At 41.6% G+C, this 14,146-nt stretch overlaps 1 protein-coding gene across 6 annotated transcripts in view; it reads left to right on the forward strand.

Annotated features, from left to right (window-relative positions):
• Positions 1 to 14,146, forward strand: part of LOC119963898 (zinc finger matrin-type protein 1-like) — a 160,235-nt gene that overhangs the window by 33,598 nt on the left and 112,491 nt on the right. For 4 of the 6 annotated variants that reach the window (XM_038793281.1, XM_038793282.1, XM_038793284.1 and 1 more), the window contains exon 1: positions 1,065 to 1,241. The exons of 1 other annotated variant lie outside the window; for it this stretch is intronic. In XM_038793281.1, the coding sequence (XP_038649209.1) occupies positions 1,103 to 1,241 (139 nt within the window). In that variant the 5' untranslated portion in view covers positions 1,065 to 1,102. Of the gene's footprint in view, positions 1 to 1,064; positions 1,242 to 14,146 lie in introns of those variants that run through there. One more of the 6 variants, XM_038793283.1, reaches the window with a different exon arrangement.

Below are 14,146 nucleotides of genomic sequence, written 5' to 3' on the forward strand. Positions count from 1 at the left end.
TTACACGTGAGAACACCACCTACCAGGTACGAGGTACATACTCGTGCGACTTGGCCAACGTTGTCTACCTCATACGCTGCAGGAAAGGATGTCCTGAAGCATGGTACATTGGCGAGACCATGCAGACGCTGTGACAACAGTTGAACGGGCATTGTGCGACAATCGCTAGGCAGGAATATTCCCTTCCAGTCAGGGAACACTTCAGCAGTTAAGGGCATTCAGCCTCTGAACTTCTGGTAAGCGTTCTCCAAGACAGCCTTCAGGATGTGCGACAACGCAGAATCGCCGAGCAGAAACTTATAGCCAAATTCCGCACACATGAGTACGGCCTCAACCGGGACCCTGGATTCATGTTGCATTACATTCACCCCCCACCATCTGGCCTGGGCTAGCGAAATCCTACCAACTGTCCTGCCTTGAGGCAATTCACACCTCTTTAACCTGGGATTACCCCTATCTCTGGATCTGTAAAGATTCAATTATCTGCAAATGCTCGCATTCAAAGTATCGTCTTGCATCTTTGACTGTGTCTCGAGAAATGTTTCGGGAACCTACCTCTTCATTCACCTGAGGAAGGAGCAGCGCTCCGAAAGCTAGTGAATCGAAACAAACCTGTTAGACTTTACCTGGTGTTGTAAGACTTCTTATTATGGTTTTTTATGGACTCAAAACGTGAACTCCGTTTCTCTCTCCATAGATGCTGTCAAACTGCTGCGTTGACCCAACATTTTCTGTTTTATTTCAGATTTCCAGCATACCCGCAGTATTTTGCCTATATTGGAGTCGAAAGGGCAGGTGGTGGTGGGTGGCGCTGGCTGTGGGCGGGGCCAAACTATTTACTTCGGGCAGGCCTTTTCTCTTTAGCTGTGGGGTCAGTCCCTATGTGTGGGCGGGGCCATGCCTCAGCGTGTGGGCGGGGCCGTGCCTCCGAGTGTGGGCGGGGCCACGTTACAGTGTGTGGGCGTGATCACGTCTCCGTGTGGGAGACGTGGTCACGTCTGTGCGTGGGGGGGCGGCCTGACCCATGTATGGGTGGGGCCATGTCTATGTGGGCCAGGCCGAGGCCGACCAGTGGCGCAGGCGCAGTGCAGTCGCTGCCACCATGGAGATGAGCAGCCCCATCCCGCAGCTAGTGGAGAGTTTTAGAAAGCAAAAGGCCGACTACACATGTAACAGTCTGGCAGGGGGTAACAGTAGTAATAACAGGGAGATTAATAGATCCGTGCAAACGAACCGAGAAGGTGAGTTCAGCTCCGGCAGTCAGTGCAAACACGTCATCAGAAAAGAATAAAATAATTTAAAGAGAAATAACATAATCCCCGCCCCCGGAACAAATCTAGCGGTGAGGCGGTGAGGCCTAGAGCTGCTGCTCCTCGTCCCAAGTGTTTGAAGCCTCTTCTCTTCCCCAGTCTTCCACTTTCTTTTTCTTGAGTAAATGGGGTGTCATTAATTTCATAAAATTATAATTCTTGGACCCGCTGACCCAAACCATATAAACAATTATTTTCCCCCCTGTTAAGTTAAGGAAGAAGCGATTGGATTTAAAAGCATATATTTTGAAACCATAACTGGGCTTGGGTGGTAGTTGTTTTATTTTTGGAAACTATTCTCAATCCGTAAGGGTGAGGAGCAGAACGCCACATAAAATGAGCTGATAATCAAAAGATATTTTCCTTCTCTTCATGGTTGTTTCAAATTTGGGAAATTCGGTTTTAATTTGAGGGTTGGAATTTTAAAAAATATATATAGGTACGCACTTTGGTGACATCAAATTCTTGGAGTTATAATTCCTGGGAGTATTAAATATAAAAGTCATATTAACATTCCTTTTGAGTTACATGAATGTACAATGCTTTAAAATAGGTTTCTAAATCTTGTACTGTAATTTTTATGGTCCTTGTAGAGAGAGTGGCCAAATTTAGTCCACCTTTTTTTAAACGGGACTATAAAAAACTGCTCTTCAAGATTATGAAAAGTGCTGTTTCATTAGTAGTGCAAACTGTTGTATCAATTGTGTATATTATATCGTAAAGTGCTGTTTTATCTTGCAATATTAATGAACATATAGATGGAATACATTTATAAAAAGTTCTCAGCAATATTTCAAAAAAATGCTTGTAAATTTGCATGGAAAATACGGTTTTCTCCTCATCTGGCACTTTATGATTTATTTCTTTCCCTGTCCATGGAAACGGGTAGACTTGGGGGTGGGGGGAGGAGGGAGAGAGAGAGAGAAACCTTTAAGGTCAGGTCTGCCATTTCGGCTCTTTTCAAATACTAGGCTGGCGCAAATTCCTTTCATTACCTTGCTCTTCAGGATTTCTCACTGTGCAGTCTTCATTAGGCTGGTTACATTTTAAAGTGTCTTTATTTTGCTGTATGAAAACAAACTTGTTGATGCATTTATTATTTTAACAAAGGCATTTTTCCATATAAAATAGTTTTAAATAAAATAATATTTGTTAAATTTCAAATTAATGTGTTAACCTATTGCTAAATGAGTCACAACACAGTTTCAACCTGTTGTGAAGGCAAAATTACATACCAAGTGTCGTGGTCATCAGGTGGAGTACATACTACTCTGCATTAGGGTTGGTGAAACTACTGCATAAACATTTAGAGATCTATACTAAAGATCATGAATAATATTTGTTATTTTGATATATATGTTCTACACCTGTTGCACAGAATTCTGGTGTTGACCAATATTAACTATGTATATTTTATGCAGTGGCAAGAAATGGGCAGCCTGGTAACATTGTGGTTAGCACAATTGCTTCACGGCTCCAGGGTCCCAGGTTTGATTCCCGGCTTGGGTCACTTTATGGAGTCTGCACGTTCTCCCCGTGTGTGTGTGGGTTTCCTCCGGGTGCTCCGGTTTCCTTCCACAGTCCAAAGATGTACAAAGGTGTATTGGCCATGCTAAATAGCCCTTAGTATCCAAAATTGCCCTTAGTGTTGGGTGGCGTTACTGCGTTATGGACATAGCGTCGTTGTGTGGGCTTGGGTAGGGTGCTTACCAAGAGCTTGTGCAGATTTGATGGGCTGAATGGCCTCCTTCTGCACTGTAAATTCCATGAAATGGTTGCACATAGTTTTTATGGTACTTTCTATATTTCTTTCCATGTTTGTCCATCTGCATGGCTTTTCTGTTTTATCAGGTTAAATTTACAGGCAAACAAGCATTTAAAAGGAAAGGCTAGTTGCCAATGAGAGCGACTTCCTTGTGACCTTCATGATCTGACTTTGGTGTCTGTACAAGAATAATTTGTTCAGATCAGGGACTGCAATACTTAGATGTATTGGCAATGATCCAAAAACTAAACTCAGTCTTCAGGAATCGATAATTATAATAATAATCGCTTCTTGTCACAAGTAGGCTTCAGTGAAGTTACTGTGAAAAGCCCCTAGTCACCAGATGTGTAATCTTGAGAATATTATGTGTCTCTGTCAATGTGTGAATGGAATTTTGTTTAATTTACACAAATGTCACTGGACTAGTAATCCAGAGGTCCAGGGTAATGTTCTGGACGATACTGGTGAGATAATAATGGGGAACACATAGATGGCTGAGGCACTGAACCAATATTCTGCCTCTGTCTTCAGAAGATAACAAATAATTTCCAAAAACTACAGTGCATGCAGAGGAGCCTGGTGCAATAACCATTAGTAGAGGACGGAATTGAATACACTGATGGGATTAAGGGCAGATAAGTCTCTGTGATCTGATGGCCTGCACCTTAGGATAGTAAGGGAGGAGGCAGCAGAGATAGTGGATGCATTGGTTATGATATTTCAGAATTTCCTGGATTCTGGAAGGGTCCCGGTGGATTGGAAACATGCTCATGTGATGCCCCTATTCAAAAAGGGAGAGAGGCAAGTGATATATCTATCACCTTCTTGAAACTATTCAATGACTCAGATTCCAGTGCACTGTGGGGCAGCAGGTTCCACAAATTCACCACCCTTTGTAAGAAGTAGTTCCTCCTCATCTCGGTTCTAATCTGCCACCTCTCAACCTATATGTGTGACCTCTCATTCTAGATTGCCCCACAAGGGGAAACATTTGGTCTACAGTTACTTTATAAATCCCTTTTAGTATTTTATATACCTTGATCAGATCCCCTCATTCTTCTAAACTCCATCAAGTATAAGCCCAAACTGTTTAATCTCTCCTCACAGGCCAACCCATTGATCCCAGGAATCAAATTGATGAACCTCCTCTGAACTGCCTAAAATGTCACCACATCCTTCCTCAAATAAGGAGACCAAAGCTGGACACACTACTCCAAATGTGGTCTCACAGCACCCTATACAATTGCAACAGCACTGACCCAGTACAATTGCAACAACACTATTATTGTAAAAGCCCACCCAGTTCGCTCATGTCCTTTTATGGAAGGAAATCTGCCATACTTGACCTGCATGTGACTTCAGAACCATAACAATGTGGTTTATTCTCAGCTGTTCTTTGAAATGGCAAGCCATTTAGTTCAAGGCAATTAAGGATGTGCAACAGTAGGCTTTGCCAGTGATATCCACTTCCCATGTAAGAATGAAAAAAAACAGAACCTCAACAGTACCAAGTTAACCCTTATTTAATGTTCCGAATGAATTTTTAATTAAATACTATTATCATTAATTGTTTCGCAAACATAATATGAGCGGAATGGAATGATCTGCTTATAATTTCAAGTAAAGTTTAAACATTTATCTAATATTTCAGGTAGAGGGATGAGTATCAAACACTGACAATCCTTGTCCTTGACAAAATACAAGAATCAATATTCCTATCTTTCATGATCACACCCTGTGTAGATGCTTTTGACTGATTTAGGTTTGGTGCGTAGTACTGAAAAGCGAGACCTGTTGCTGAAGCTTTTGGTTTTGCACCCATGGGGACAAATGCAAAAATTCAAACAATCACAACAATTTATACTACAGGAGGAAAGGGTGCTCATTGGTTGACATGTCGACTGACTTGAGGGGTAGACATGAAGCAAGCAACAGAATACAATAAGCTCCAAACTCCTGGATAGTTCAAAAAAAGGTGCAAGGCTTAAACTTGTTAGTTTTATTCACAAAGGGTCCCTGCATATCAAACAAGCATAAATAAACCATGTTACAAGCTTGATTTATCTTAAATTGCTTGTTAGGGTAGCTAGTCGTGCACTTAGGATTGTTCAGCAAGTGCTGCTCAATTGTAGCATCACATCCAACAGTAGGGGTGTTGTAAACATAGGCTGGTTGAATATGGCTTGTACTCTGCCTATTACAAACAACCGAAGGACTATGCTGTTTGATTCAATCAGGCAATCATTAGGATGTATAGTTTACGTACCTGGTATCGCACTGGCACTGAAATTCATAAGCAACGTTACTCAGTTGTGGTAGATAGAGCATCTTATTGGAGTGACTGCAGTATCCACTTAGTGGAAAATACCACTCGTGTACCACCTGCACAGCAACAGCGTGAAACAGCTTAACTTGTTCGAATGGTTTGTGATACTTTGCCTTTCTCGGGTAATTGAGATAGTCTGTACACTTTTCAGGCCTGAAAGTTAGAACCTTTGGCCCGTTTGCGTAACATACAGCAAACAATGATTTGATCAGGATAGCCATTGTCCCTCAGGAAAGCTTTGATCCATTAAGCTTGCTGGGTGAACAAACTGCCAGGACCCTACATACAAGATTGCTGATGAGGCCAGTATTATAGTGTGTGGAGCTATATGAACCCAATGTGTATATTGACTCTTGAAGGTTGATTTGCAGTAGTGAAGAAACAATTAATGGGTTTCTCAACTAGCACATTGAGGAAAGGGAGCATATTAGATTGCTCCATCTCAAAAATGAATTTGAGCGTGGGATGGAGTATATTAAAGTTTGTAATAAAATTGTTAATGCGGCTCCAGATTTAAAGATCGCGAATGTGTAATTTACATATCGGAAATATGCACAGGGTACCGGGCCCATTCCATCAAAACCACTTTTCCTGTTGAAACTGATGAAAATGTTAGCGAGTACTGAACCTGGCATTGATACTGAATAGATTGTTGCACCATCTATTTGGGAATACATGGTGTCATTAAAACTGAACTTGACTGCACAAGTTGCTAAGTTCAGAAATTCAATGAATACAGATTCATAAATTTGGGACATGCCTATATTGGCGTGACAGTTTTGTGGGGCAAATATCCTTTATCAGCATATTTGAAAATAACCTTGCAATAGACAACGCCTTGTTATCAATTTATAGGTTTTTCAGTTCATAATAGGCAGAGTGCAGACTGTACTCCACCAACCCGCACTTGTAAAACCCAAAACAAAATGTCTCTGTTAGATGTGATTCTGTGACTATGCACCATTTGCTGAACAATCCTGAGTACACTCATAGCCACTCTTAACGACAAATTTAAGATAATCAATTGTTCCAGAGACTGAAAACAACAGCTTCAGTCTTCCCAAAGCTGAGCTGAAGAAATATTGGTTGAAATTTTGCATTCTTGCATTTGATTGATGAGTGTAAAGCAGAATCTTTGACAACATGTCTCTCTTAAGCAACATTCAAGTTCTGTACTGCCAAGTGACTAAGATGCATATGTAAATTAACCACCCAAACATATATGTGTACTGTTTCTAAAGGAAGGGCTCTGTGCAAAGGAGCTTTTGGAATATATGGATTCCTGTTTAAAAACAATGAGGAAAAGTTGGGTTTGAAGGATGCTTTCAATATTTCAGCAAGTTTATTTTTTGGTGATTGATCATATCTGTGCATTTGCGCAGAAATGTACGTTAATTTAAGCATGCCTCATGCAGGAGGCATCATGCTGCTTCATAATAAAGAAGGAGGGTGCAGTGGACACAGAACTGGAGCAAAAGGAAAACAATGGAGATAAATAGGGATCTGAAGGCACAATGTGCGTTTTTACTAATAGCACAGTGTTGTGTCACTAGACTTATAATCCAGCGGTGTAATTTTGAATAATATCATGATAGATTGAGAACTAGATATAAAAAGTGACTACAAAGCTGTCAGATTGTTAGAAACATCCAGCTGCATCATTAATGTCATTGAGCGAAGAATAATGACTGGGCTAATCTGGCTCAGGCATGATTCCAATCCTACGTCAATATGGTTGAAGAAGAAAACCCACAGCCACCTTCTGAGGGCATCGAGGGAGGAGCAATAAATATTGGTCTTGCCAGCAATAGCCACATCCTGCAAATGATTTTTAAAAAATAGAATGTGGTAAGATGAAACAGAGAGCCTGGGTAGAACATTTCGGATGGCAGCAGTAGTACACAGACTGAACAAGTATCCACCAGTGATGGCGTAGAGGAGAGTGTGCAGGAATGAAAGGCAAAGGAGATTGCATAAGTCTGGTGGGGCCAAACCAGGGTAATTTTAAAACGGGGATGAGATGTTTCCTCAGCAAAATCATCCTTTTATGAAAGTACTGTATAGAAATATGGAAGTGAAAGAAATACTGCAGACGGAATATGGAAGTGAAAAATATACTGCAGACAGTATATGGACATCAATAGTAATGTGCAAAGAAGTTTGTCAAGTCTGAATATTTTCTTTTTCTAGATTACATTATCTTTTATAGCTTGATGGAAAATTATCTCACTCATGATAAAATACTGCCGTTGAACATTCCTAGTGACTAAGAATTGTTTGTTTAACTTTCAAAAGTTAATGGTTCAATGGTTCTTGCCTTTCAGTACTTCTCTCCAAACTGGAATTGTCAGCTATGTCATGGTGCAATAGAAAGGAATGGATGAATATGGAATAGGCTGTAATGCACAAAATAAAGTATTGACTATGATTACGTTGAAAGCTGTAGTTTGATGCAAAGCACCATCTCAACCCTTTAGGCACCAGCTGATCTTTAAAGACTCCACTCCAGGGCCTCACCTTTCCTGAACTATTTAATCTCCTTAAGCCTGAAAACCTTTAGTGGTATCTGCACTCCTTTAATTCTAGCCTTAAGAACAGCCTGATTTAATCACTGCATCATTGATGGGTGTGCCTTCAGTTGCCTCTGCCCTAAGCTCCTGAATACTCTCCACCTTCCTACCACTATTTCCTCTAACATGCTCATCTTGTGTTTTATGTCAAATTGTACTCTATAAGCACTTTGGGACGTTTTATTATGTTAAAGGTGTGCTGTGAGTACAAGTTGTTGTCTGTAAACACTAATTTTTAAAGATAAAGTCTCCCAAATAATATGGGAGATTTACAAGACAATTGGTTCGCACAATGTTGCTTCACTGAATCCAGCGCAGCCTAATAGAATTAAAATCTCATCTCAGTAAAGTGTCCAGGTTTGAGTAAGTATGTTGTGTTATGAGTGAGGTTGTGTTACGAGTGAGGTCCACAGACAAAACTGCTCACAATTCTGCACCATTTTCAGCCTCCGTGTGGTCATTGGAGATGCTGGACCATTTACATTGGTGAAGTAGAATGTACAGGTTAGATTTGGTAAACTGGAAAGCTCCTGCTGAGACTCATAAATTCTTTGCAAACAATACTCTGAAGGATAACTACATGGGGGTGAGGGGATGGTTACAGACATTGAAAAAGCTTAAATAATCTTTTTAGTGTCACAAGTAGGCTTACATCATGTAATACCTGGAGGGCTGTTTAGCACAGGGCTAAATCGCTGGCTTTGAAAGCAGACCAAGCAGGCCAGCAGCACGGTTCAATTCCCGTAACAGCCTTCCCGAACAGGCGCCGGAATGTGGCGACTAGGGGCTTTTCACAGTAACTTCATTTGAAGCCTACTCGTGACAATAAGCGATTTTAATTTCATTTCATTTTTTTTCATTTCATTAACACTGCAATGAAGTTTCTGTGAAAATCCCTTAGTCGCCACATTCCGGCACCTGTTCGGGTACACTGAGGGGGAATTCAGAATGTCCAACTGGCCGAACAAGCATGTCTTTCGGACTTGTGGGAGGAAACTGTAATACCTGGAGGAAACCCACACAGACATGCGGAGAACATGCAGACCGCACAGACAGTGACCCAAGCCAGGAATCGAACCCGGGTCCCTGGCGCAGTGAAGCAACAGTGCTAATCATGGTGCTACCGTGCCACCCCAAACCTGTAATTTGCTTAATGTGTGAACGTTTAATGTTGAGATTGAGTGGCAAAGTGTTCAGTATCCCTATACTGATGTTCCATAGCTAACTAAGTAAAACAATTTTCACCAAAATATAATTAATCTGCGTACATTCCACATGTTTTGTCTTTTTTCTGCTGCCACTCTCTGCCTTCTGCAAGTCAGCTCAGCTGATTAGATTTATTAAACAACTCTACTTTATAATGCAAGTGCAAAGGCCATGAAGGATGGTCTTTGATAATTCTTTAACTGTGTGTAATGAGTGGTGAGCTGCCTTTGCAAAATCATGAGTTCAATTTCTATAATGAAAGCACTGACTCCCCTTGCACTTGTTAAGCATAATAATCATCACCTAATTGCCATTTTGTTTTTGTTTTCATTTCAAAGTTTTACAATTTTAAATAAACGTCCATCATATCTGATCAATGTATTGTATCTCTACAGAATCAGAGTCCAACATTACATTATATATCTATATATTCAACAGACACTTAATTGGCATAAATTGTAACAATTCTTCAATGTCCAGATTAATTAGACATTGTTGAGAGATGCCCTCTTGAGTTCAAATGGGAAATTATTGCAACAGAGACTTTTATTTTTGGGATATGAGCATTGCTGGCAAGACCCTTTGATAATTGCCCTTTGAGCAACTGAGTGGCCTGCTAGGCCGTTTCAGACGGTAGTTCCGTATCAATGACAGTGCTGCGGATCTCTACGTGTAGGCCAGACTAGATAAGGATAGCAACAGTGGATTACCTCAGTTTAGTGAACCAGACAGACAGGTATTTTCTGACAATCAAATAAGTTAATTATCATTATTAATTATAGATTCCAGATTTATTAATTGAATTTAAATTCCCTCAGCTGCCATGGTGGGATTTGAACTTGTTTTTCTGGGCTATTTGCCTGGACCTTTAGCTCTCTAACCCAGCAGCATTATCACTATACTCTTGTCCCTTAATGGAGCAGCACATTATTTTTTGAAAAGATCAGAACTAAGATGTGCCTTATTGCTAAGATTATTTTATCTTCGTGTTTGGCAAGCCATGGAACATTAGTGTAGGGAAATGGAGCACTTTTGACTTAAAAAAAAATAAATTTAGAGTACCCAATTACTTTTTTCCAATTAAGGGGCAATTTAGCCTGGCCAATCCACCTAACCTGCACATCTTTGGGTTGTGGGGGTGAAACCCACGCAGACATAGGGAGAATGTGCAAACTCAACGCTGACAGTGACCCAGGGCCAGGATTCGAACCCGGGTCCTCAGCGCTGTAGTCCCAGTGCTAACTACTGCGCCACCGTGATGCCCAAGCACTTTTCAACTTGATCTCAACATCAGGCATTCTCAGATTGAGCCCCCTTCAGGCTGGGTACAAAGTAAAGCTTCTCTTATTAACCTGCTTTCCCAGAGCACACAAATATATGTCATCCATGACAAGTACCTATTCTGAAGTGTATATTACATATATGTAGCAGACGGTACAATGTTACAGTAGCACAAGTGGATAGCACTGTGGCTTCACAGCGCCAGGGTCCCAGGTTTGATTCCCCGCTGGGTCACTGTGTGGTGTCTGCACGTTCTCCCCGTGTGTGCGTGGGTTTCCTCCGGGTGTTCCGGTTTCCTCCCACAGTCCAAAGACGTGCAGGTTAGGTGGACTGGTCATGCTAAATTGTCCTTTGTGTCCAAAAAGGCTAGGGGGGCGTATTGGGTTACGGGGATAAGGTGGAAGTGAAGGCTTAAATGGGTCGGTGCAGACTCGATGGACCGAATGGCCTCCTTCTGCACTGTATGTTCTATGTATATTTATGTACTCGAATGGTACCTTCTACTTCGCCAGTGTAAATGTTTCAGCTTCTTAAATGGCTACTCTTGATTGAGATTGAAAATAATGCAGAATCGTGAGCAGTATTGTGTTGGCACTAACTTTTAACATACGAGAGAGGAACCCCCCCCCTCACTTCCCGGTGCATTAATAGTTCTTGTTTCTTTTTAGTCCTATTCCCCTGATTCCCTTCACTACAAATGGGACACAATGTTTTATGCTCAGGATGGCTGGCAGTGAGTTGAAAATCATTGCCCTGCAACACCCAGCCACTGAAACCTTTTGGGGAGATGTGCAGGCGAAATGCCATTTTTCAAAATACTAATGAGGCATAAAGAATATTTTTGATTTGATTTGTTACTGTCACATGTATTAGTATACAGTGAAAAGTATTTTTTCTTGCATGCTGTACAAACAATGCATACCGTACATAGGGAAGGAAGGAGAGACTGCAGAATATAGCAAGGTGTAGAGAATATAATCGGTACCTGGGAAAGATTCCAGCACAGGAATTTCATTAAGAATCTGAGATCATGTAATAAATTAGAATGAAAAGGAGGTGTATTATAACCAGCATCCCAAGATTTCAGTAGATTAAATCTCATGTACTTTCCTTTGTTCATTAGGAAAACGGAGAATAGGAAGGAAGGATTGCACCAAGTATTATTAGGAGTAGTATTGGTCAGGGCAGGTTGTTACTGTAAAATTAGCAATTTGAAATAACAAATGAGCAATAAGCATTGATTCCACTAGCATCTTAAAAGAGAAAAAGAAAAATTAACATTTCACAAACAGGACTTACCAAAGTGCTGAATAGCCAATGAACCAAACTGGGCGGCACGGTAGCACAGCGGTTAGCACTGTTGCTTCACAGCACCAGGATTCCTGGGTTCGATTCCCACTTGGGTCACTGTTTGTGCGGAATATACACGTTCTCCCCGTGTCTGCGTGGGTTTCCTCCGGGTGCTCTAGTTTCCTCCCACAAGTCCCGAAAGACATGCTGTTTGATGAATTGGACATTCTGAATTCTCCCTCTGTGTACCCGAACAGATGCCAGAGTGTGGCGACTAGGGGATTTTCACAGTAACTTAATTGCAGTGTTAATGTAAGCCTACTTGTGACAACAATAAAGATTATTATAAAGTAATTTTGGCGTGTCGTATTGTTGTGATGTAGGAAATATGGCAGAACGTTTGTGCACAGCAAGCTCCCACAGACTACAATGTGAATCCCAAATAATCTGTTTTTATGATATTGATTGAGGGATTATAAATGGCCAAGACACCGGAGTTAACACCCTTAATCCTCTTCAAAGTAGGCCCATTAGGTCTTTCATATCCACCTGAGATAGGAGAAGGGACCCAAGTTTAAGTCTTGTCTGAAAGACAGCACCTCCAATAGTGCAACACTTACGGAGTACTTTGTGGGAGTTTCAGCTATGATTTTTGTCCTCTGGAGTGGGGCTTCTGACTCCTCCTTACTCAGGCAAGTGAACTGCCTACCAGCTGAGCTATAGCCAAAAGAGAAAAGATGTGGTTACATTTTGTGCACTGAATTTTTTATTAATTTAATGAGCTTGGCACACAACAATCTTGCACATCAAATGATGTTGACCCTTTTGAAATGATAATTGTAATTTTTAAAAATTCGTTCATGGGATGTGAGGTCGCTGGCTGATCCAGCATTTTCTGCCCATCCCTTGGGTAGAGAGGGACATAGGTTGGCATGAACGATATGAGAACCTGGGGTGGGGGGAGTGAGATAGTGGTGAATGGGGGGCATGAGTTGGCATGACTGGACTATGGGAACTGTGAGTGGTGAGGGCCAGAGGGCCTAGCTACTTTTATTATAACTGGGGCGAAGTTCCAAAGCACTGAGTTGGGCCTTTTAAACAGCCCGCCTTGGCACTTGCTGCCCTTGTACCTGCCTCTGAACTGTTTCCGCAGGCCCAACTCCAGCATGCACCTGTGCCCCCTCCAGAACACACATACGGCAGTTTGGGGAAGTTTCTCTCAAGTTGGTTTTGGGAAGCAGCCGAGAAATTTCTTGACTCTGTGCATCTGACTCAGGAGTGAAAATGCAGGCACATGTTTTGTTCTCCATACTAAGTTTCTGATCTTCCGATGAGAAGCATCAGACTGGTATGTAAAAGGCCTGGCTAAGGAGAGATGGGAAAATCTGAAGGCAAATTATCAACAGGCCATACTTCCATGTTTGTTCAGGTCCAAATCTTCTTCCATTTTGAGCAAAATGGTTACAGGAATGCCAGTTTAAAAACATATTTTGCAAAATGGAGATCTAAATTCAATATTACATGGATGGAATGTACTTTGTAAACAAAGATTCATCATCAGAGTATCACTACTGAAATTAGAATTTGTTCATTAAAATGAGACTTTCTGCCAGTTTCATTTCGACACCTTTGCATTACTGGATCAGCTGGTAGCACATTGACATAACTGTTGCAATGAAGCCCAGTGCAAGCTGGAGAAGCAGCATCTCGTGTTCCGGTGGCAACCCCTGGGACTCGGCGTTGAGTTCAGCAACTTTAGATTGTGACCTTTCTCCTCCATTTGAAACACCATTTTTAAATATCTCAAACATCTATTGCCTCAATGCAAGCCTCTCATCCCCCTCGTACAGATCAACACCAGACGATCTCGATCCATTGCAGTTCGCCTATCGCCGCAACCGATCCACAGCAGATGCTATCTCCCTGGCTCTACAATCAACACTCGAACATCTCGACAAGGACAACTACGTCAGACTACTGTTCATACACTACAGCTCCACCTTCAACACCATTATCCCGACAAGACTGATAACCAAACTCTGCAACCTTGGACTTGGCCCCTCCCTGTGCAGCTGGATCCTTGACTTCCTCACCAACAGACTGCAATCTGTCAGGATAGGCAACAGCACCTCCTCCACAATAGTGCTCAACACCAGGGCTCCACAAGGATGTGAGCTCAGTCCTCTACTGTACTCCCTACATACACATGACTGTGGCAAAATTTAACTCCAATTCGATCTATAAGTTTGCGGGTGATACGACTGTGATGGGTCGCATCTCAAACAATGATGAATCAGGCTACAGAAGGGAGATAGATCACTTGGTTGCATGGTGCACCAAAAACAACCTCTCTCTAAATGTTACAATGTTAGAAAGACCAAGGAACTGATCGTCAACT

This window comes from Scyliorhinus canicula, chromosome 3, assembly GCF_902713615.1.
Source record: "Scyliorhinus canicula chromosome 3, sScyCan1.1, whole genome shotgun sequence".
Taxonomy (NCBI): domain Eukaryota; kingdom Metazoa; phylum Chordata; class Chondrichthyes; order Carcharhiniformes; family Scyliorhinidae; genus Scyliorhinus; species Scyliorhinus canicula.